The sequence below is a fragment of the Alternaria viburni genome, assembly GCF_023758015.1.
Source record: "Alternaria viburni strain BMP 2772 chromosome Unknown scaffold_10, whole genome shotgun sequence".
NCBI classification, from domain to species: domain Eukaryota; kingdom Fungi; phylum Ascomycota; class Dothideomycetes; order Pleosporales; family Pleosporaceae; genus Alternaria; species Alternaria viburni.
In genome coordinates this window covers 638,209-660,232 of record NW_026055779.1, presented here as the reverse complement: position 1 = coordinate 660,232, position 22,024 = coordinate 638,209, and the positions used below count along the sequence as shown (strand labels likewise).

At 54.1% G+C, this 22,024-nt stretch overlaps 7 protein-coding genes across 7 annotated transcripts; 3 read left to right on the top strand and 4 right to left on the bottom strand.

The window, feature by feature from the left end:
• Positions 1-259: 259 nt before the first annotated feature.
• J4E79_005486 (uncharacterized protein) lies at positions 260-1,998 on the top strand (the record flags this gene model as incomplete). The annotated part of the gene is made up of 4 exons (XM_049354364.1): positions 260-304; positions 352-502; positions 556-1,013; positions 1,063-1,998. The coding sequence occupies 4 exons, from the start codon at positions 260-262 to the stop codon at positions 1,996-1,998; spliced, it is 1,590 nt and encodes a 529-aa protein (XP_049211229.1).
• Positions 1,999-4,365: 2,367 nt separating this feature from the next.
• J4E79_005485 (uncharacterized protein) lies at positions 4,366-5,220 on the top strand (the record flags this gene model as incomplete). Its single annotated transcript, XM_049354363.1, has 3 exons — positions 4,366-4,419; positions 4,474-4,905; positions 4,957-5,220. The coding sequence occupies 3 exons, from the start codon at positions 4,366-4,368 to the stop codon at positions 5,218-5,220; spliced, it is 750 nt and encodes a 249-aa protein (XP_049211228.1).
• A 2,623-nt stretch (positions 5,221-7,843) lies between these two features.
• J4E79_005484 (uncharacterized protein) lies at positions 7,844-9,235 on the top strand (the record flags this gene model as incomplete). The annotated part of the gene is made up of 1 exon (XM_049354362.1): positions 7,844-9,235. One exon carries the CDS (start codon positions 7,844-7,846, stop codon positions 9,233-9,235), a length of 1,392 nt encoding a protein of 463 aa, XP_049211227.1.
• Positions 9,236-9,651: 416 nt separating this feature from the next.
• On the bottom strand, positions 9,652-11,134 carry J4E79_005483 (uncharacterized protein; the record flags this gene model as incomplete). The annotated part of the gene is made up of 3 exons (XM_049354361.1): positions 9,652-10,812; positions 10,932-11,041; positions 11,110-11,134. 3 exons carry the CDS (start codon positions 11,132-11,134, stop codon positions 9,652-9,654), a joined length of 1,296 nt encoding a protein of 431 aa, XP_049211226.1.
• Positions 11,135-11,672: 538 nt separating this feature from the next.
• On the bottom strand, positions 11,673-12,581 carry J4E79_005482 (uncharacterized protein; the record flags this gene model as incomplete). Its single annotated transcript, XM_049354360.1, has 2 exons — positions 11,673-12,305; positions 12,357-12,581. The coding sequence occupies 2 exons, from the start codon at positions 12,579-12,581 to the stop codon at positions 11,673-11,675; spliced, it is 858 nt and encodes a 285-aa protein (XP_049211225.1).
• Positions 12,582-13,641: 1,060 nt separating this feature from the next.
• On the bottom strand, positions 13,642-15,922 carry J4E79_005481 (uncharacterized protein; the record flags this gene model as incomplete). The annotated part of the gene is made up of 2 exons (XM_049354359.1): positions 13,642-15,826; positions 15,888-15,922. 2 exons carry the CDS (start codon positions 15,920-15,922, stop codon positions 13,642-13,644), a joined length of 2,220 nt encoding a protein of 739 aa, XP_049211224.1.
• Positions 15,923-16,453: 531 nt separating this feature from the next.
• On the bottom strand, positions 16,454-17,384 carry J4E79_005480 (uncharacterized protein; the record flags this gene model as incomplete). Its single annotated transcript, XM_049354358.1, has 2 exons — positions 16,454-17,092; positions 17,139-17,384. 2 exons carry the CDS (start codon positions 17,382-17,384, stop codon positions 16,454-16,456), a joined length of 885 nt encoding a protein of 294 aa, XP_049211223.1.
• Positions 17,385-22,024: the final 4,640 nt, after the last annotated feature.

The window sequence follows — 22,024 nt, the reverse complement described above, 5'->3', positions numbered from 1 at the left end:
CGCCCGACACGTCGCGACAGATTGTGCCAAATTGTGCAAAAGGCGCATGGGAAAGCTTCATTTTGGTATGGTGGCGGGCCGTCTGAGGTGGAGATTGAGGGACGAGATAGTGTGCCCAGGCGGTTCGAGTGTGTCTCGCGGGGTTTGCGGAAGCCCTGGAGGCCGTTGAGAAGGCTCGGAGCGGCAAGATATAAAATCAGTCTCATGGAGTCTTGATTTCCGTAGTATCAACCGTTATAATTTATCAGAACTCTCCAACATGACTGTCACCGTCCCGCTCGTTCTTGGCGTAGCTGCCATCTATGTCAGTATACTCCACATTAATACACGGTCTCAACTTACATGGGATAGCTCGTGTACTCCACGATATACAACCTGTGGTTCCACCCTCTCGCAAAACAGCCAGGACCACTCTTTGCTCGCATCTCCGGCATACCCTCTTTCTACCATGCCTGTAAAGGAGACCGCCACATCTGGTCTTGGAGGCAGTTCCAGATCTATGGTACGTGTGTCAGGCTTCGACCCTTGAAGTCATATCGTTAACGTTGTGCGCAGGCGACAAGTTCCGGGCAACTCCCAATCTCCTACTCTTCCAGACGCCGCAAGCTTACAATGCCATGTTTGGTCACAAAGCCAACGTCAAAAAGTCCCCATTCTATGAGGTTTGGAGACGGAATAAACATGACCTAAACACACTAGGCTGTACGGATGTAGAGGTGCATGCTCGAAGGAGAAAGGCTCTTTCTTTGGCGTTTACCGAGCAATCTGTCAAGGCCACCGTGCCCTTCGTAGCTCGACATGTCGATCGATGGAACGAATTACTGCCGGGCGAGACCTTCGGTGGTGAGGGGTGGTCTGGACCACAGAATCTAACCAAGTGGGCTGACTACTTGTTGTTCGACATGTTTGGCGACATCTGCTTTGGCAGCTCCAACAACACCAAGGAGCCAGGGTCGAATGACCTGAAGAGTATCCCACACAACATTACCAGATACTTGCGCTTTTACAATCCCGTAAGTCGCCACCCCTCTCCATCGAACTTCGTCGCGCTGACCGCCGTAGCTCGCCAAGTCCCCGTTCCGAAGCTTGTTGCTTTGGCTGAAGCCTCGCGGCCTAGATTCGTTGATGAAGCTCATCACCCCGAAGGAGATCAAAGCTTATTTCGCCTTCACGGAAGGTCTGGCCAAAAGCCGGATCGAATCCGAGCGGAGGAATGAGACCGAGAAACGTCCAGTCGCTCGAGAAGACATGTTCCACTTTCTATGCACGGCGAAGGATCCAGAGACGGGTGATTACGCGCTGAGTACCGACAATCTGATTGCCGATGCAAACTTGCTCACAGTTGCTGGCTCGGATACAACCAGTGCAACAGTAACCGCGCTCTTCTTCTTCATTACTCGCAACCCCAAGGTCTACACAAAGCTTGTTCATGAGATCAGGACCAATTTCAACGATGTCGAAGAGATCGGCTCAGCTCCGGATCTAATGGCTAAGTGCGAGTATCTCCGAGCAGCGGTATACGAGTCCTTGCGCCTCTCACCGGCTGGCCCAAGTGAGCTTGAACGCGCCGTGCTTCCGGGTGGCATTATGATCGCTGGTGAACACCTTCCTGGCGGCATCATAATTGGTGTTCCGAAGTGGTCGCTCGGTCGAAATGAAGCTCTTTGGGGCGATTACAACACCTTCCGCCCAGACAGATGGATAGTCTCGGACACCAACACACAAGAGGAGGTGAATCATCTGAAGCGATCGTTCCATCCTTTCTCCAAGGGCGTCGGTAGTTGCCTAGGTCAAAAGATGGCGATGGTACAACTCTGTATGATCGTTGGTAGGACCCTCTGGAGATACGACGTGCGTCAGGCTCCTGGACAGAACGTGGGAGAAGGCCGCCCCGATCTTGGCTGGGGCCAAAGGAACCCTGGTCACTTCCAGTTGAGAGACGCGTACATCTCGCTTCGTGAAGGTCCCGTCGTTCAATTCAAGAAGAGGGTGTTGTGAGAGGCATGGGCGTTGCAGGATTTCGAAGCTGAGACTTTGAGATCGCCGGGGAAGGTCATTAGGTCTTCTGTTTTTTTAGTTTCGTACTGCATTTGGTTTCCGTCGCGTGCTGCTGGTTGGCAACGGCGTCCGGCGCGTCATGCGAATTGCTCCGTAGGTAGGATAGTCATCGTAACCAGGGTTTTTAGGACTAATAACGCGTCCCTTTCATCAAGAGACGTCACAAGGCAACGCTGACGTGAGTTGCTGTGATCTTCGTGCAGTGGTAAATTTGGAGGGGGCTGGGACTGGTTCGCGGGCGTGTCTGGATGCGCCGACTGTCGCCGTTCCCAGGTTGCCTTAGTCATCGATCCCCGCCATCAATCCACATTTCGTGATCGCAGTCGGTAAGAATGTGCTCGTTCTGATAAGATATACTCACCTCATACAAGGGAAAAGCTGAACACCTAGGAGCCTACGTCGCCGCTAGACCACTAACTTCGCAAGCTTGTATTATGATGTAGGCTCTTAGGTGTTCGGTTTTTCCCTTAAATAGGGTGTACTCGAAGTCTACACTTAAACCGTGCACTTTCTCTGTTAGGCATTCCAGTGTGAACTGCAACTTAGGCTTCCAAAGATGGGATATCTGGCAGCCCACAGGTCACAAAGATTCATCATTCTGATCAAATGCAAGTCCACATGTTGGGAAGCTCGATGCATGATTGATCTCAAGAGAAGCATCATTCAACGACAGGCGTCTGAGGGCATAATTCACTAGGCGCAGTAGCAAACATAGTAATTTCACTACTTTTGTATGCAAAAAGAAGTCCATGTTGGAATAAAGTGAAAGCTCACTCACACATATACTTGCTCACTAGACACGCAATCAACTGATAAGACCCACTTGACTATACCTGCGTGAAGACCCTGTCACTGTCGACAACTGGCTCAGCACCAAACTACTCCAGGGTTGAAGACACGTGTAAACGGGGTCCAGACTACAAAAGCAACGCGGAGGCGGAGGCTGATGGCAAGGGGAGATGTGTCGGTTTCCGGTGAGGGCGGGCGTGAGTCATAGGCCGACGATCCATGCAACACCCAAAAAGTCGTGCACCAGGCTGCACCCTCCCAATGTCTCCACGATCATCCCCGGATCACAATCTCGCATGCGGCCGCCCTTCGCCCATCAAGTTCTTTGTTGTCGCCGTGATTGCGTGTTCTATTGTTTGCACTTTCACAGGGTGCGTGCCTAAACAGGCCCGGGGGAGGCGCAGCGTACCGCAAGTGTCTCAGGTCGTCGCACGCCTTTCAAAGGGCGGCAACTCAACCAGCAGAATCCAAGGGGTCCAAGGAAAGGTGTCGCGATGAGTTTTTCTCTTCGTTCTGCGCCGTTGCTGGTGGCCAGAGTGAGGCGACGGGGTCGAGTGGACGGGCTGGATTTGGGCCATCGCTCAATCCGGGTCAGTGCGTCGTCATCGCTGGTAACGAGGGAAGGCACCGGCCGACCTGCGCGCATCAGTAAGGCAGCAACATGCGCGCTGCACCTTCCAGTGTCGCGGAGAGGCGGTCGGCAGCGCTGCAGTCGACACAAGCAAACTGGCTCAGTGATTGCAGCGTCGCATATGCGGGGTGAAGCTGGGGGAGTGAAGGGAAACGGTTGCGCATGACGCTGGGAGCCCCTTTTACTCACAGCAGAATCTTCTCGCTACCGGGAATCTGAGGCTAAGCCCCAATCGCCGCCCAATCCCTGCGACGTAGCGGGGCGCTAACGGCTTGGCACGCAGGCAGCCACCACTATAAGTACTCGGCCTCCCCCCCAACTTTTTAACGAGATTTCCGCCGAGCCCGCCGTTGTCGCAACACCTCAACCCTCTACTCTACCATCGCCGCAGATCGAAAACTCACCTTTTCAACTGCGCGCTCTCTAATACTGCGACTCAGAAATCCCCGTGTGCCATTTTCGCACATATCCACTCTCTCAGAGGTCGCGATCGGCGCTAGCTATATTCAGCCTGCGACAGCCCAACAGCAGCCTCATCCTCAGTCGCAATCTCGACTTACCCCGCCAAAGGCTTGCTGGCTACGCTTTTGGTCACTTAATCTACACACTAACCCGCCGTCCACTGTGACAGCACCACTCGACGGCATACTTGTCAACGTACGCGAGGGACACATTCGCTTGTAGCTCTCCTGCCTCCGGTACCGTCTCCACCTATCTCATAGACACACCCCTCCGGTGTCGACCGACCTCGCTCTATACCTCGCGATCTCGTAGTCCGCCGACTTGACCGTCGCTGCCGCTCTAGAACACACTCTGACCTGCGCAGTCTGTCAAGATACCGCTCTCCTCAAGAGTCTATCACTCCAAATCCAATCAATAATCTCATCATGGATCCCAACTCTCTCACTTCTCACCCGTCCACCGCCGCCCAGGCTCAGACGGTAAGCTCTTGTGATGTCTCCCATTTGTCAAATTGTTCTAACGTTCGCTCTCAGTTCGTCGCTCCTGGATCTCTCTCGTACCCCCAGGGCGCGAACCTCGACCTGAGCGCGCCAACCGCCGAGCAGAACACTCAGCAGGTTGCCGACAACGCGAACGGTGTTGCGACCCCAGCGGCTACTCCTGATACTCAGAATGGACAAGTGCCCTCTGGTATCGTGCCTACTCTCCAGAACATTGTCGCTACCGTCAACCTGTCCGCTCGTCTCGATCTCAAGACCATCGCTCTTCACGCCCGCAATGCCGAATACAACCCCAAGCGTTTCGCTGCCGTGATCATGCGTATTCGCGAGCCGAAGACGACGGCCTTGGTCTTTGCGAGTGGAAAGATGGTTGTAACTGGTGCCAAGTCTGAAGATGACAGCCGCCTCGCTTCCCGCAAATACGCGCGGATTATCCAGAAGCTCGGGTTCAGCGCTAAGTTCACCGTACGTCGCATCGGACTAAGTACGTATGATTCAATGCTAACGTTCCCATAGGACTTCAAGATTCAGAACATCGTCGGCTCCTGCGACATTCGCTTCCCCATTCGTCTCGAGGGTCTTGCATCTCGCCATCACACTTTCTCTTCCTACGAACCTGAGCTCTTCCCTGGTCTCATCTACCGTATGATGAAGCCGAGAATTGTCCTCTTGATCTTCGTATCTGGCAAGATCGTCCTCACTGGTGCCAAGGTCCGTGAGGAGATCTACCAGGCTTTCGAGCTCATCTACCCTGTCTTGTCGGACTTCCGCAAGTCATGAGCACTCTTTCTTCCCAGGATCCGGCCTCAAAGAGCCTTGACCACACACCTTAATTGGTGACATGGCTACGACTTGGACCTTTCCTTCTAACTTGTCATTTTTTGCGGCATTGCATGGTGTTACGGTGGGCGGCATTTCCTTCTTCATGCCTTTTCAAAACTCCAAATTACCCTCGACACGATTAGACATCTGCACGCGGGGTGCCTTCAACCTCTCTTAATCCGGGTCACGAAGGCTTTTTACTCTCTTCTCTTTCCATTTACGGGTACGAACACGTCGGCGGGCGGCGTGAGGGGATGGTCCCAAAGATTGCTACAACGGGCGGAGGAAGGAACGCGAGGACGTTCGGACAGTGCGACCGTAAAAGCTCGCACCGGGAGCTCGAAAAGGTTGACGATACGACACCAGAGCTCTCATCGATGGAAGTGCTTCAAAGCATCCATCGTGTATGTGTACATGACCCTTGGCCTTGAAACAGGTTAGGCAGTAATGTTATCACGATCATAATAGTCTTCTCCACCCTCGCGATGTGATGTGACTGTATGTGATCATTGACTGCCCACCCGAGAAGCATGACCGTCGCTGCTGGATACCTATTTGCACCAGCGATACTATGCTTGGGTCATACTCCTGCTTTGAACAAGCCATCTTGCTCCATGTTCTCAAGGCTAGAAAAGGTGCGGACCATCGTCTTGAACTGCTGGTCGTGGTGGAAGTAGTAGACGAACCCAGCGACGTACATATGGAGCCTTCTGTTGTACGGCACGCGCGGCCAATGTCACTAATGTAGGCGGTGGCCAGAGCGAGCGCGCGCGAGAGTGTGCGATGATGTGGGCATGCTATGTGTTTCCTCCTGACTGGCTCCGCCTTAGTGGTATGGGTGGCCGAAAGCACAAGAGTGGAGGCGCTGTGCGAAGTTTCGGGGTAGAAGAGGAGGTACCTGACTACGAAGTCGGTAGCCCGCTGCAGTGTCTGAACGTGGGTCGATGTAGCGCTTCAGTGGTCGAAGTGTTTGCTGGAAAGCGGAAAGGTGAACGTATGCGGTGCTAAACCTGGTGTTTACGGTGAAGGTGTAACTCGGGGCCGGGTTGAGCGAAATGGGAAGAGATCGGGGACCTTGGTTGCGGAGCCAAGCTCTTCGATAGCCCCAGAGCTCGGACGACCTTGTGAAAGCCAGTGCTTAGGAAGTGAAATCCAATGGAGTGAATTCCTTTCCTGCATGTTCCTGTTTGTCCTGCGGCGCTCCATCACGTCTGAGCGCGTGACGCCTTCGGTCAGGTTTGTCGAAAAGGGCAAACGGCGTGCCGCGTAGCTCGAACGCTTTGTGGAAGGGTATCGATTTGACTCGTTCTGTGTGGCGTTTACGAGCGGTTCAGGTTTGGTCGAAGATTAACTACACGGTAGCCCGGCGACTACCGCAGTCCGAAACCGTGTTGTGGTGTATTCATAGGTAGTCTTGGTTCGAAGCCACAGGTCCGCGAAGTTATCCATGTGATGGTTCCTACCATTAGACTTCCAACAAACCTACCGTTCAACGTAGCTACTAAGCAAGATGATGTGATGAAGTAGGATATAACTGAGAATATGAAGGATGAAGAAATCAAGATGTGACGCTGGACTCGTGAAGAATCAGGAGACAAACGAAAAAGTGAGTAAGAAACACTGTGCAGACCAACGCACGCCGGTTTGGAGCTGTACGCCTAACCTCCAGAAGCCCTTGCGAACGTGCATGGCCGTGAACGATAAGGGAAGGTTAGCGCTATACAGTACCTGGAAGAGTTGAACCACATCTTGGGCAGCAGGATGAAGATGTGGTTAAGAAACTTGGTACAAACCTGATAACCTTGGCGAACAAAGCGTCAGGGAAGTACCAAGCTCCTGAGACATCCCGCGTTCCACCATGAAGTCTATTGCGTTCAGGCGTTAGAGGCGGCTTGAGTTGGTGCGTGTCTCAGCTAGCGAGCATAGACCGCTTGGTCAGATATGGGATCCTAGTCTTTGATGTTTCGAAACATTTGCACAAGGAGGCTCATACAAGGAAGAAATTGAACATGTGCGCTGAAGTTTGCATTAGTATTAGAACATATGTGTATAAAATTCGAAGGCAATGTTGCTTCAGGAGATCTGTTTCGGGAGTCATACTTTGTCGAGGAGTCGGTGTTCAATTAATTCCTTGAAAGGGGTGGTGTGGTAATTCTCCGAGCGTGTATGCTACGTCACGGTCGAAGGTATCGATGGAGGAACGGCGTTTCTGCGCTGGCTGGTATATGGATGTAGAGGGGCAAAGAGAAACGAAGAAAGTGCCAGAGTAAAAGATACAGGTCATGCGTACTGCTGTAAGTCAGTGGATTCATTTCAAGAAAAGCTCCCTGGAATTTAGAGGGTAGTCGCTGATTGTGTGGGAAACGAGATGCAAACACGTGGGCCGTGCGTCATGCATGCCGTTTGCGTCAGTAGCATGGCGCGCCTTCCCTCCTTTCACCAGCAGCCACCATGAGCGCATAGCTGCATCCTCAGCGCAGTCAGGCCATGTAGCCACACTTCACTTCTCTAGCTCTAATTTGTAATATCCTCAGACCGATGCCTACATTCCTTACGCCGAGCCCTCACCACCGCCGCCGCCATGCGCATTCCTCTCTTCCGCATCTGGTACTCGACCACGTACACCACCCTTCTTATAATCCTGCTCCTGCTCCTCGCCGTTACGCCCGCCGACACCATATACCAATCGATCAAATCCAAAGAGCTTCAGAAGCTATTTGTCATCGGAGGTGTCTACCTGTTGACCTGCCTAATTGTCCTGTTGATCTACTCGACGCGCATCTACACAAATAGGACTGTGCTTGCGGCGATACCCAAGAGCTATGTGCCAATTGAAGAAGGAGAGGTGGGCAAGGGTGTGCGATGGATGATTGTCAAGCACTTCAAGAGAAGCGCGGTCATCGCATGGGACAGCAGGCCGAGGGACGTTCGCGGCGAAGTCGACGTGGACGAAGAGAAGGGCGAGGAAACGCGACCAAACACCGCAGAGAGCAGAAGAGAGAAGCACAAGGCGAACAAGAAGAAAGGCCATCACCACCATCACCATGCGCCGGATGCGACAATCATACCAGTGTCTGCGAATTCGCCGCCTTGGGGCAACGTCTCGCATCCTGGCTGGGCGTCACCTTCATCGCCCGATCTGCCAAATCTTCAGTATTGGGGCGTCATCTGCGAACTGCCAAACCTCATCGAAGCGAAAGCCGTCTCCCTCGCACCGCCAGACCCAGCCCTCGAAGAAACCGCCCAACAATACCCCGACAACGCGCCGCCTCTCCCAGACGCGCGCATCGTGACCCTCCTCCAGCGCCCACGCGCAATGGGCCTCCGTGAATACCTCGCCCGCCTCGCAGAATTCGGGCTGCTCAACCCACCCTCTCTCGGTGCCACCTTCCTCGCGCAATACGAATACGCACGCTTCTCCACCGCAAGCCTAACCGAGACACAGTTCCGCGACACCATGGCCACTTTCGCAGAGATCCTGAACGGCATGACAGAAGTCGACCCGGCGGTTATCGAAGAAGCACGCGCCCAAGACATCGAGTCTGACACACGCAGTCTTGCGCCCACAGAATCAAGCTCCGAAACGAGCATCTCCTCGCACTCCCAACTCCCCTACCGCACACCGCAACTCGAGCGCCAAGCTTCTCTGTCCTCTTTCAACAGCTCCTTACTGTCCGCTGATAGCAATTCGACTACTCATTCCCCGCAAACCGTTCGCACCGCTCCGTCTCGCCAACAACAGCGCAGTTCCACCCTCTACGGTACACCGCGTACACCTTCGCAGCGCTCGCATGCGGATTCAGGCTCGGAAACAGGCTCTGTCATAGTCCGTGAAAGGCCGCGCAGAAGTCCGAGTACTCTGTTGCCCAATTCGAGCGAGAGTTCGCTGGGAAGTGGAGGCAGTGTGATTCGCTTGCATCCTAACCCCAGTGAGGGGGATTTGCCGTACGAATATACTATTGATGCTGGTTGAAGGGTGGGGGAGGCGTGCTGGGAAGCACGTTGATATTCTAAATACATACCTGGGAGGGCTGAGTCAGATCCGCGGCAGCATGGGAATCGAACGCAAGGCCGGAGACGAGAAGACACCCCCGCGTGAAGAGGGAGAGAGAGCATACTACGACACAGCGCCATTCCTCTATGTCGAGGTGAGAGAGAGCAGGAGTGACGTTTCGAGTAAACGCAGTGTTGGCAGTTGAGGCATAAGGAACTGACGCAGAAGTTACTGCAGACATCATCTCAAACGAGCGGAGCATTATTGAAGAAGAAGAAGAAGAAGAAGAAGGACGATCAACGATTCTTGTATATATCATTCACAGTACATAACATTTTACCCATCATGCCATCATGTAATCAACGTACATTCAACCTAATCCTTACTTTACCATCCTACTCCGCAACCCAAACAGCAGCCATACCCATACCAGTACCCACACACATACTAGTGACACCCACACTCTTTCCCGTCCTCCTCAACTCCGTAAGCAGTGTACTAACCTGCCTCGCACCCGTAACACCAAGCGGATGCCCAAACGCAATCGCACCACCCTTGGGATTAACCTTCTTAACATCCAGCCCCAACTCGTTAATGCAGTAAAGACACTGACTAGCAAACGCCTCGTTGATCTCCCAGATATCCACATCCTGCTTATCGAGACCAGTCTTCTCGAGCACAACAGGAATAGCAGCAGCGGGACCCACGCCCATCATGAGCGGCGGGACGCCGACGATGGAGGCTTGGACGAACTTTCCGATGATGGGTTGGTTGAGGCGCTGGGCGGTGCTGCGTTTCATGAGGAGCACGGCGGCGGCGCCGTCGGAGATTTGCGAGGCGTTGCCTGCGTGGATGGATCCGTCTTTGGAGAAGGCGGGGCGGATTTTACCGAGCGATTCGGCGGTTATGCCTTGTCGGACGCCGTCGTCCTTGGATACGGTGATGGTTTGTTCTTCTTGTGTCTTGGGGTCTGTCCACTTGACTTGTAGGGGCGCGATCTCCTCGTCGAAGAGACCGTTCTTCTGGGCCTCAACGGCTTTCTGGAAGGAGGATGCGGCGAAGGCGTCTTGCTCGGAACGGGGGATGTTCTTCGCTTTGGCCATTTGCTCGGAGAGAACGCCCATGGGGACTTTGCAGTTTGCAGACTCCTTGTGCGATTCGAGGAGTTCGGAGAACTCAGAGACGGCACCGGGACCGTACTGTGTGCTCATGCTTTCTGCGCCGGCGCCGATGCCGATTTCGATCATGCCGCTCTTGATGGCGTTGGCGATGTCGACACAGGCTTGCAGGCCGGAGGAGCATTGTCGGTTCAGCGATTTGACGGCTGTGGTTGTTGGGAAGCCGGCGGCGAGGGCAGCGGCACGGAACTCGGTTGCGCCGCCTCCTGGAGCGAGGACGGCGCCGACAGCGATGTCTTCGACGAGGTTGGGGTCGATGCCGGAGCGTTGGAGGAGCGCTTTGTAGGCGCCATGGAGGAGGTCCGAGGCTTGCGTGTCTTTGAAGCCACCCTTTCCACCCTTGGTGAAGGCAGTGCGGAGGGCACAGGTAATGACAATCTGGGAGATGGTGGTTAGTATGATGTTGCAATGACAGTTAACGAGTCTTCAGCTGGAAGGACGTTGAGCTGATCCAGCAGTCGCCGTCGCATCGCTCAAAGACAAGATGTGTAACTCACGTCATCAGCCTTCTTCTCCAACAATCCCTTCTTTCCCTTGGAGCCCGCAGCCCCAGGACTTCCACTTCCACCCATGAGATGGCCCTCGACCTGCGTAAGGCGTTCTTGAACTGTACAACCGTCAGCAACCTGATCCATCATTCACCAACGCCACTTCCTCTACTCTCACCCAACATACCTTTGTTAGGGGCTTGGTTGGCCATATTGAGTACTGTCGTCGATATAGAAGCTGTGTAAAGGGAAAGCTGAAGAACAAGCTCCGACGTGAAGTATATGAAGCAGCACTACCGTTCGGTCGCGGCAAGCATTAGGTCATTCGCATGCGAATCGCCGAGGTACGTTACGCTTCCGGTTAGCGCTTCTGTGGGGCGCGTCATCCGTTCCGGGGGAAGCTAGCTTTCACATGCTTCCAGGTGTCGATTCTGCGGGCGATTTGGGGTGCTTCACATGTCAGTGTGGGAACTTTGCTCGTCATGTGCGGTTCTGCGGTGCTGGCTGTCGTGTTGTTGATGCTGACGGAAGATGCTTTGTTGTACGAAGCAGTGGATCTGTAGGTGATGAGATGCAGACACGGCATTCGCAAAAACACCCAGACTGAACAAATATCAATCTATACTCTTCAGTAACTCAGACCAAGTGGAGTATCAGAATAATATGATAATAATCCATGCGGCCATGTGAAGCCGACGACCCCGAACGCCCTGCTCAAACACACCCATCTAATCATGACAACGTTCCTCTTCACCGCCTCGCCTCATCTTCCTTCCAAGGATTATTCATCATCTGTCTCTCCAGCTCATCTACAATGCTCCCACGTTGAGTTTCCTCATACCCTGGCGGCGGATCCGACGGTGGCTCGAAGCGCTCTTGTTGAGTCCGCGGGCTCGACAGCGGACTCGATGCTTGTGGGCTGGATGGCACGGGAGCCGCAACGACAGGACCGCCTACGCCCGCTGCAGAACCGTCCATCGGTGGACTAGGCAGCGGATCCGGTACTCGGGCATGTTGTCTGCTCTCTTCGTATGCGGGTAGGTCTTCCAGGTGTACGTTGTTCATGTTCACGCCTCCAACGCCTCTGCTTCCATCTTCCACGTCACCGCCGCTCTCCCGCGCCACCTCAACAGCCTGTCGTAACCGCTCCTTTAACCGCTCGAATATGCTCGCAAAGTCAAATGCGCCGCCCTCTTTAAACTCCATGACGAGGTCGAGCTCGGCGTGCTGTGGTGGTATGCCGCCGCCTTGGACGGGCTGGATGATGGCTTCCCATTTGTTGGCGCCGAACCAGGGGGCTGTAACGCGGGAATCGGTTACGTTGAGAATGGGGACGGCGAAGGATTGGAGTTGGGGGGTTGGGGCGACAGGGAGGTAGATCATCTGGTGGTCACGTTAGTCGAATTCCACATGATGGAGATGGTATGTACGTACCCGTCGATTTGTGAGGTATACGACGCCCGACTTGCATTGTTGTGAGTAGGACTCGCTCGGACTACGTTGGTGGCTAGTCTGCAACGAGAGGGTGGTTCGAGGAGGAGACTGGTATAGTGTCTGTTCGCCAGGCAGAGGAGTGTACCCGCCATTCTCAGCGAGCATAACCCAACTAGTTTTGCGGTCAGACTTCGACTTCTTCATCTTGTGTGTCTTGAACCCCATGCTGCTATGCCGAAATGAGTATGCCCAAAGCTTCTCGTTACAATCCGCGGGGTAGGAATGCGAGGGGCAACACAAGCACACACGACAAAGCCAGGACAGGACGTTCAGGCAGAGCGGAAAACGGAGCGTGAGAGAAAGAGGAGAGAAGATACTAACTTGACAGACATGGTTGGAAACCGCCTTGCAGCAGACTTGTTCACGGATAAAGCGTGAATAGTTCGCCCACTCCCCAACTGTCAATGCAAGCCAGCCTTCCTTACCGCGAATGCGCTAACCGTGCCTGCGCGTGAAGCGCCCGCCTTGATTGTATCGGCCCGACCGCCGACTGCCTATCAGATCTCGCGTTGCGGTTCCCGCGCAAATGCGAGTGATCGGTTTAGCGTGGTGCGGTGGAGACGAACGGTGGGGTGGCTACGGTCGAGAATTGTCGGCTGGGGCTGGTCTGCCGCGGCGAGCGCGGTTGTCGCGAGTGCAAATATGTGCACTGCGGAGGGCGAGTTATGAAGGCTGTATAGAGGGGTAGAGGTGAAGATATGTAGATGTAGGTGTCGATATGCGTATGCAGCTCGGATGCGGTAGTTACGTGTTCCGAATGGGCTTTTCGGACTGGTGCCTGCAGTATGTAGGTAATGCAGCTGATGATGATCCCGTGAGACGACGTCGGGAGCTTGCGTCACTCGTTGAAGGTGGAACCCAGGCCTGGAAGCATGGCAAACGTAGCGCGATATTGGATCGAGTGCACCGCAGTCATGGGCAAACAACATGCACGTGTTTCATAGATATTGTTCCCACTTGGGTAGGGTATTCCATTCATAGCCGTAGCCTTCGCTGATCAAACGCCATAGTCCGCCGCTACAAATGCTAGTCATGAATCAATGAAACACAGTAATAACCCCAACAGCCCATTGCTGGATACCGAAGATACGGTTAGCATGCCAAAACTCCACATCATTCGAGGGAAAACCTGGATACCCTGGAGCCTACGTTGACATTTGGTCACGTACTTTGCGTGTTTCCATCTTGATGTAGGCTCCCGGGTGCCAGTGCTTTCCTTTCTGAACTACTCCTCCCTCTCCGTAACCGTCCATCGCCGCTTAGGCCCATGACTATGCTCGTAAACGTCGTCCAACTTTGGCGGCCCCCAGAGTCCGTTGTTGGCTTTTGGGGCTACCTTGGCGCCCCAGAGACCGCCAGCAGAAGTACTCGGAGCGCTCTGTTTGCGGGTCTGGGCACTAACGAGAGGAGTGGGTTTATCGTTGACTTCTCGCTCTTCTTTCGAATCGAGTTTTGTCAAGCGGTTGCTCACATCAGACGCGCCGTCCAAGTGTGCGATAGAGTTACTCTTGGATTTGGAGGCAGCTGCGGCAGCGGAAGTCGACTTTGGCGGCTGTGGATGCTGGTTTGAGAAGTTGAGGACCATGTCGGCTTCGGTGGCGGGTGTGCTTGCGCCTGACCACAATCCGCCTGATGGAGATGCAGCACCGCTTGTCGCACTCTGCGCAAATCTCGAGTTGGATCCTGAGCTCATCGTCCGTCGCACACCACCCAATGAGCTGTTCCAGTTCCTGTACGGCTCGCCGAGTGAGAAGGGGGAATCAAGTGGACTGCTAGTCGTCGATGATCCTGTGAACCTTCGCCGGTACTCCAACGATGGACTTGCTGCGATGGCTGGGGATGATGTTTGTGTCTGCGCGGATGGCGGTTTCGAAGGGTCCACTCCAGGCCGCAGATGGTCGACTGAAGCTGAGAGTTTTATATCGTAGGTATCCGACATGCCGGGGTCTGCTACGGAAAGTCTTCGTGTGTGTATTGTGGCCGGTGCGGATGTCTGCCTAGGTTCATCTCTCCGGACTGCCATGGACAGCGACGCCAGGCCTATATCCATCAAGACAGGCTGGTTCGTCATGGCGCCGAGCAGCGCATTGCATCCTGCTCCATGAGTAATCAGAATCAGAACCAGCTCTTCCTCCTCATCCGCGGTAGGATCATCGCTGAAGTTGGGGAAGGGGTCGGACTTGGTGTGCGACATAGGCGGTGGCGTCAAGCGCAGCGGTTCCTTAAACATGAAGCCAGGGAACTGATCCTTTGGAGGCGCTGTGCCGTGAGCCCTGTACCACTCCATCATGCCCGCAAGTCCTCTCCTGAAGCGCTTGTGCATTGTGCTCCATTCGTCGCCGTACTCGCCGCCATCGCCCCAATTCTGTGGTGCACGCATGCTGTCCCATTGGAAGTCTACTTTGACGCAGGCTTCTTGGGCGTGCGCGACGTAGCCTCGTGGTATCGGGTCGGCGGGCGAGACGGAGTAGGAGGGGTGCGGCGGTTCGTAGACGCGGTTGGGTATCGCGGTCGGCTTGGGTGTCTGAGTTGGCATCGCCAGTGGTGCGGTTGCTTCTTTCGATGGTGTTCGTTCCAGACCCAGTGGGCCAGCGTAACTGCTGGAGCGCTCTCGAAGCGGCGCAAACTGAGCCAGACTGCTCATAGCGGTGCCAGCTCCTCTACCACCATTCGGTGTGCTAGTCCCCGACTTGTTCCCCATCCAGCCTCCTGGGAAGTGGCCCTTGCTGCTGTTCGGGTTCGGCTGTTCTTGTATGTAGTCGCCCCTCCGCAGCAGATCGGCTTTGGCGCCTGCCACCATCATGGTCGAGTTTGGCGGGGCCGTGATGTCGGCGTAGTATTCGGGAGACAGCCATTCGCCCAGGAACGCGTCGATGCGCAGGAGCACCCTCTCAGGGCCTGTATGAGGTCGCGGCAGTATCTCGAGATTGGGGTCGGCGAGGGGCTCGAAGGTTCGGGGCTGCGACGAGGTCGACTTGGTGCGCGGCGCTTTGGGCGAAGGGACTCCCAGCGAGCGATTGGCGTCTTTGGAGGGGGGTGTCGGCACATTGAGCTGGGGCGTGGTAGGCGAGTGGTATTGCGAGATGCCGGCTGCAACCGCCGTGCTGGTCTGGACGCATCGCAGGAAGGGACTCGAGTGTATGATGATCTTGCGCTTCTTCTTGGGCCGCCCTTGCGCCTTGCCGTCCTTGGAGATGCTCAGCTTGCTAAAGTCGAGATGCGCGGGGTCGTTGGTGGTCGCGTTCTTCGCGTCTTCTGCCTGCTGGATGTCTCGCTCCTGCAGGAGAGCGGCTATGCGCTGGCCGAGGGCCTTTGCCTGGGACCAGCCGCCGTACGTGAGGGGCGGATCATACGGCGTGGGCGAGGAAAGATGCCATGACTTGTCGGCAGCGTCGAGTCGGGCGCCGTGTCTGGGTGGAAGTCAGCTACAGAAGCGGAATGTGGAGCCGTCAAGGCTGGGTGAGACGGTACCTGGCGACGACTACGACTGCAGGACCCTTTGCCATGCCCCGCTAGAGATGCTTCGCGTGCGTCTGGCGTGCAGCTGTGCGACGGTCGTGTATGCAATGCGCCTCCAATACGAACAAGCAAGTCGGTGGAGAGAGCGATTGTAGAGGCTTGAAAAGAAATCAAGGCGCCAGCTGCGAGGCGTCAAGTGATGCAGCAGACGCTCCAGGGTTCACTATAACTTTGCGACCCTGCAGACGCTATGACACCATCGTCTCTCGCGCTGACAGCTGGAGCGGGCGCTCGAGAGGGGTTGGTCTGGTGTTAGGCTGTTTGTGCTCGACGCCACACTGCCGCCTGGTGTTTCACTGCTGCATGCAGGTGTCGACTTCTTTCTCTACTTTCGCGCACGTGTTGGCTACAAGAGAACGCGTAGGTCAAAACAACAAAAACTTTGTCTCGCCTTCGCATATGTCATCTTGGTCCGGCGGCGGACTTAAGACGCCGGTGGGGCCGGGTAGAGCCCTGACAGCCCTGGAGCACGCCATCAATTTGCATGTGATGACTATTCTTGATTCGACTAAACACGCCTACTCCAAATAGTCTCCCTGCGTCTCCTTGTGTATAACGTCGAACAGCGGTTTCGCACTAAACCACCCAGCCAGCGAGCTTCCAATCGTCTTGTGTGTGTAAACCGCGTCCTCCTCTGTAATCTTCACCGTCTCGCCACCCCGCCCGACCGCCGCTGCATCCGCCATCAGCTGTGATTGACAGCACTTCTCCATGCTAATGAACCAGAACACTGCCTCCTCTACGCTCTTGCCCACAGTCAGCAGGCCGTGGTTCTGAAGTAACGCAGCCTTCTTGTCGCCTAGACACTTTGCAATGTTCTTGCCCTCTTCCTCGGCCAGTACCACACCGTTGAACGACTCGTAAATGACGTGGTCGTTGTGGAAGGCACATGAGTCTTGTGTTATGGTGTCGAGTTTGCGACCAAGTGCGCAGAATGTGCGACCGTAAATCGAATGCGAGTGTGCTGCGGCGACGACGTCGGGACGTGCTGAATGGACAGCGTGATGGATCATGTAAGCTGCCGTGTTCAGCAGTCGGCACTCGCCACCATCGATGACCTCGCCCTTTGCATTGACGAGAATAAGGTCCGAGGATTTGATGAGGCTGAAGGCGACACCGAACGGATTGACCCAGAAGGTCGTAGGGTCCACAGGATCCTAGGGCAATCAGTATACTGCGCACAACATATGCTACACAACTCACCCTCAGCGTGATATGCCCAGCAACCCCCTCGTCAAACCCGTACTTTCCAAAGATGCGAAAAGCCGCGGCCAGTCGGCCCTTCAGGTACGCCCGCTCCTTGTACGGGTCGTCAAACTTTGGCGGCTTGGGAAACTTCAACATCTCGATCTTTCCATCTTTCTGGTTCAGACCAGGTTCGTTCGGTGCCACCGTGTTCGCTCTGGTCTCGTCGCCTGCTTGAGGCTCGATTGCTGACGGTGGAGACATATTGTATTCTTAGATATAGTCGGGTAGATCTGATAGGTAAAGAAGAGCTCCAAACGAAGACGAAGTAGCACGAGTATCGAAACAGCAGTAGAAAGAGCCCTCCGTTACAACGTGCGGCAATAAACAGAAGTCGCGACGGACCAACCTTGGGAACCGCCACCCCTCCTACAAAGGCAACCACGACCTCGGTCACTACCTCGGAACTACAGACGTAAGCACCCTATCTGCCCAAGTAATCACCTGCGTTATCGGAACGCTTCCGATAGTCACCCATCCGGCGTTTAGCACGTTAATCAACAACACGTGGTTGGTCGGCGACCGATAACTAGATGCGTGTGCGGGGCGTGATGGGCGGGGCGGGGTAACTGTATCTACCGCCGCTCGGCTTTTATGATCAACGAAGGTTTTCGGTAGTGGACGGAAGTGGAACGTTTCCATGATTACGGTGGCGAACGGAGATGGAAAGTCTCCGTGATTATGGGTTCGGGGTGAGTTGAGAGTGAGAGCTCGGTATGCCCAGACTTCCGAAGGCGAGGTTGAGGCTGGAGTGGATGGAATGAAGACACCGGTCCGAGGAATAGGCATGTATCTTGCGTGGATGGGTGTCGAGATTACTATACCTTTGACGCAGTCGCGAAGAATGAACAACAGAGTGCTTCTTTGGCACAGACTGGGGCCTGGTCTTGGTTCAAGCTGGTTATTGAAATTGTACTTTAGTAGCTAGGTATACACAGTTGGGAAAATTGAAGCCATCTCTAAAACTGTTCGGACATGCAGTTTCAAGGTAGATTACTAATATTCACAAGCATACTCTGGTTTACATCAATATGGGCAGTGAGCCAGGTATCTTATGTTCTTATAATCCTGATTTCTTGATGTGTACTGGTAAGATGTCTACCGCAGTACGAGGGCGAGGTCTTATTTTACTTATCCTCTGCACACCAGTAGTAGCACATGACCAAAGCAGGCAAGCTGCTCAGATTGTTGTAAGGCGACCGGAACAGACACGGATATACTAGTGTTGTAACTTCCAACCGACGCGTGATAGTATTTCTAGGTTTTACGACCACACGCAATCGTACATGCCATACATAATCAAGGAAGGGCCGCCGACCGACTATGCGATGTGCAAGGAGCATGTGAGAACTAAAATGACATATTTCGGCATGTAATCACGAAGTAGTTGGAAACCAAAGGTGCCTAGGTACTACCACTACTGCTACTTCTATCCCAGCGCGAACTGATCTCAACGTTTGAGTATACAGACTAGGTACGCCATGCATGCGAGAAGCGTTCACCCCTACCGCTAATCGTGTCAGCTAGGAGAGAATCGTGCTCATGTCATGCAGGTGAAGTATAGTCCCCGTTCTGGAGCTGTGCATGGCGTTTTGAGTACTAAGACTAGTACCGACATCACCCTGCATCATGTCGTGGAACGGTGGAACCGGGTGACTGCGTTAGGATATGCATGTCGGTTCCCGTGTATTACTATGGAACTACATACCTAGGTATGCTTCAGAAAGGATGTACAGCAACATTTGGCAGTGGCTGGTAGTCATGCGTTACTGATGTATTCCTTTGTGGTTGTGAAATCTTCATAGAGTCGGAGTTCGATCTAAATGTCTTGGTCTCTCTCTCTAACACGGGCATTAAGAGACAAAAAACGAGTAACGGTGTCTTTCCAATGCTGACTTTCGTATTCTTGGGGAATGCGACGGTGGTTTCCAGTGTCAAGACGTTCAGTCATGGAAGCCAGAGATCACTTGAACATCATGATCGCAGTCGAAAAGATGGTATATTATTGGAACTGTCTCGTAATCGTGCTAGACGCAGACTCATTGTCGCGTAACATCTCGACGAGATCGGAGAAATCTTAATGTGTTTGGACGTCAAGAGACACTCCGCGCCTGCCATCGAGGGCGTAATATTCTTCCCTTATTGAAGAAGAGCATCAATCTTTGACTCAGACCGGAGCCTGTCCATGCTCCAGACTGGCCATCGAAGTCGTATCTTGGAGTTAGGGATAATTGCGATAAGTCTATGGTGATTCTCCCTCATGTGTGATGTCAAATATGGAGAGCGCGTATCCTGACCTGTGATATCACCAGACATCTGCTTGACTCGCGACCACCGGAAACAGACTGCCGATCAGTTCTCCAAGGAACACTTTGCTAACCACACTGCGCAACCCCCACTGTATCGGTTTCGCCGTACTTCTCATGCGCAGCCGATCTGATTGGCTTTCATCCTTCTCACACTGAAATTGCGATGCAGGATCAAAGTGGAGCGATTTGCTGCATTGTATCTTCGATCATTTCGAGTCAGACTAATGATCCACTTGAAGTAGATCACTACAAGCGAGGCGACGTTCAGCTGAGCGTTCCGTGGCGCCACGGGAATCCGGCATGTCAGAATGTCAATCACGGCTCCCAGCGCCTCGCACTGACTGTGCTCGTCACGTTCGCGTGGCATGCATGTCTGCTTCAAACACTCCATGTATTGCCTTTCTCGCGAACGACTCGCGGAGCAATTATGCCGTCATAAAGACGTAGTGCTGTTGATGATTACCCGGTGGGGGTTACAATAGACTATCGTGAGTATTGTGATCCGGCGAAGCCTCACCGGAGACTTTTGTCGCTCGACCGTTCACGGTAGCCGAGAAGTAGCGTGTTTGTCGTCGTGAGTATACTTGACACTTGTGAGGGTGGTGCAGATCAGCGTGGTAACCTTTGCAATGCTACGTTACCACAGCCTCCCACGCTTGTATGTTTCTTCTAACTTCCGTCCGATTGGGGGTATGGCTGCGCCTTCGTACCGTTTCGGACGAGGGTCCTGTCGGTCGCAGTCTCCAGATGTATCATATTGGTGAGCTAGTATCGAGTCCAAGACATCGCCGATATCTGGGTAGCTGCAGCGTCGCTTAGTGTAGCGCCATGCCGGGCGGTAATGCTCACTGCCTCCACTTTACATGGAATCTTCTCCTGTTGGTGACTGAAGAACGACCGGCAATGACGCCAGCTGCCCATCACAGCTTGTGGAGACGCTCTTTCATTGAGATTGCGTGATTGTTGAGATTTTTCGACACGCCTACTGCTAAAAGCATGTACTGCTATGTTGGCGTCAGCGGGTACTCTACACGCTGTCTGAGCTCTCCGAACCCAATTGCCTTACAGGACACATAAAACTGCAGATCCCACGGACGAATCAACCAAAAGAATTCGCTGGGAAAATGTTCCGGCTTTCAAAACACGACGACGATTAGCCGTGCACGGTTTCCGTACCGTGCTGGGGGAAGCTGTTGCCGGGAAGCCCGATGACCCGGCGTTCGAGCCGAATCTTAATTTCGTGGCTCCCAATAAGGAATACGGCTGGTGAGAAAGTGCCAAAAAGGACGCTGGTGGGATGCGCCATCGTCTAAAGTAACTAGAGTTGGAGATGCAGACAGCCTTGGAAGTGGAGGTGAGTGGAGGCCAGGATCTGCGGCTAGGGCGCGGGCTGGCGCATGACGTAGCGTGGATACAAGCAAAAAGCACACATTCCGAAGGACACGTCGATACGGAGCCCGATGCCAATCTGAGGAGCGAAATCAGCTCTCTCCCATTTCTCCCAATCTTTCTTCCATTTATCAGAATCTCTGGCCGGTGTCTTGAGCGTCGTCGAGAAGCGATTCCAACGATACTGTCGCGGTTCGATAAGCGAGCCCTGCCGTGGAAGCGTAAATCGACGGGGAAGGCTAAAAGGAAAATGCCGAAAGCCAAAGACGCATCGACGACCTCTCTCCGAGGCTGAGGAATGGCTCTACTCAGATCCCGGACGTATCCTGCCCCGATTTCCGGCAGCGCAATCGATCGACGTGAGTGGTGGGTCTGCCCTGCTCCCATCAGCTCTGCACTCTGCCTTAGCGGGCCGCCCATCGATGATGCTAGGAGCAGATCAATCTTGAGGCTTGCAGATGTCGGCGAGCAGCGATGTGAGTGGGCCGCTTGGCCCAAGAGCGGGAGGACCGTTCCTCCACCCGCAGATCCACCTGGCCTAATTGCGACAGTTCAGCTCTCGCCGCGGGCCATGAGATCCACACTATAGGACTTAGGTCAACCCCGCCTACTTCCTAAACTCGATCAACACTAGCGAGGTATCTCGTACTTCCATCTAGAGCTACGGCAGACGTGGTCGCCGACCATTCATGGAGCAGCTAACAGGCTGCTCGCTTGCAGGCTATCGTGGCTTGCCCACGCTGTTGAGAACGACATTGCACCCCAACGGCGGTGCCTGTGCTTGCCGCCTCGTCAACTACGGAAAGAGAACGTGTTTGACGGGAGTGGAGACGGGCAAGGCGTGGTGATGCAAAAACAATCATGGAAAATGAAACGCGAGACATGTGATATCTCACTCCTGCAGAATGCATGTCGTGGATGCGGTACGGTTACCACTCTATTGGAATCTTCTTCTCCGACAGTCTAGCATGGGCTCTGAAAGACTGCAGATCGAAGCAGGTTCTGAGGGACGGAGAATCTCGACCATGAGGACTCCAGATGACTTTACTGGACGCCATGGCATCGATGTGCAGCCTCCCAGCTATACCAGGCTGATGACAAAGCTCCCAAAACGGTACTCCTGTTGACCGGTCTTGGATAACCTTC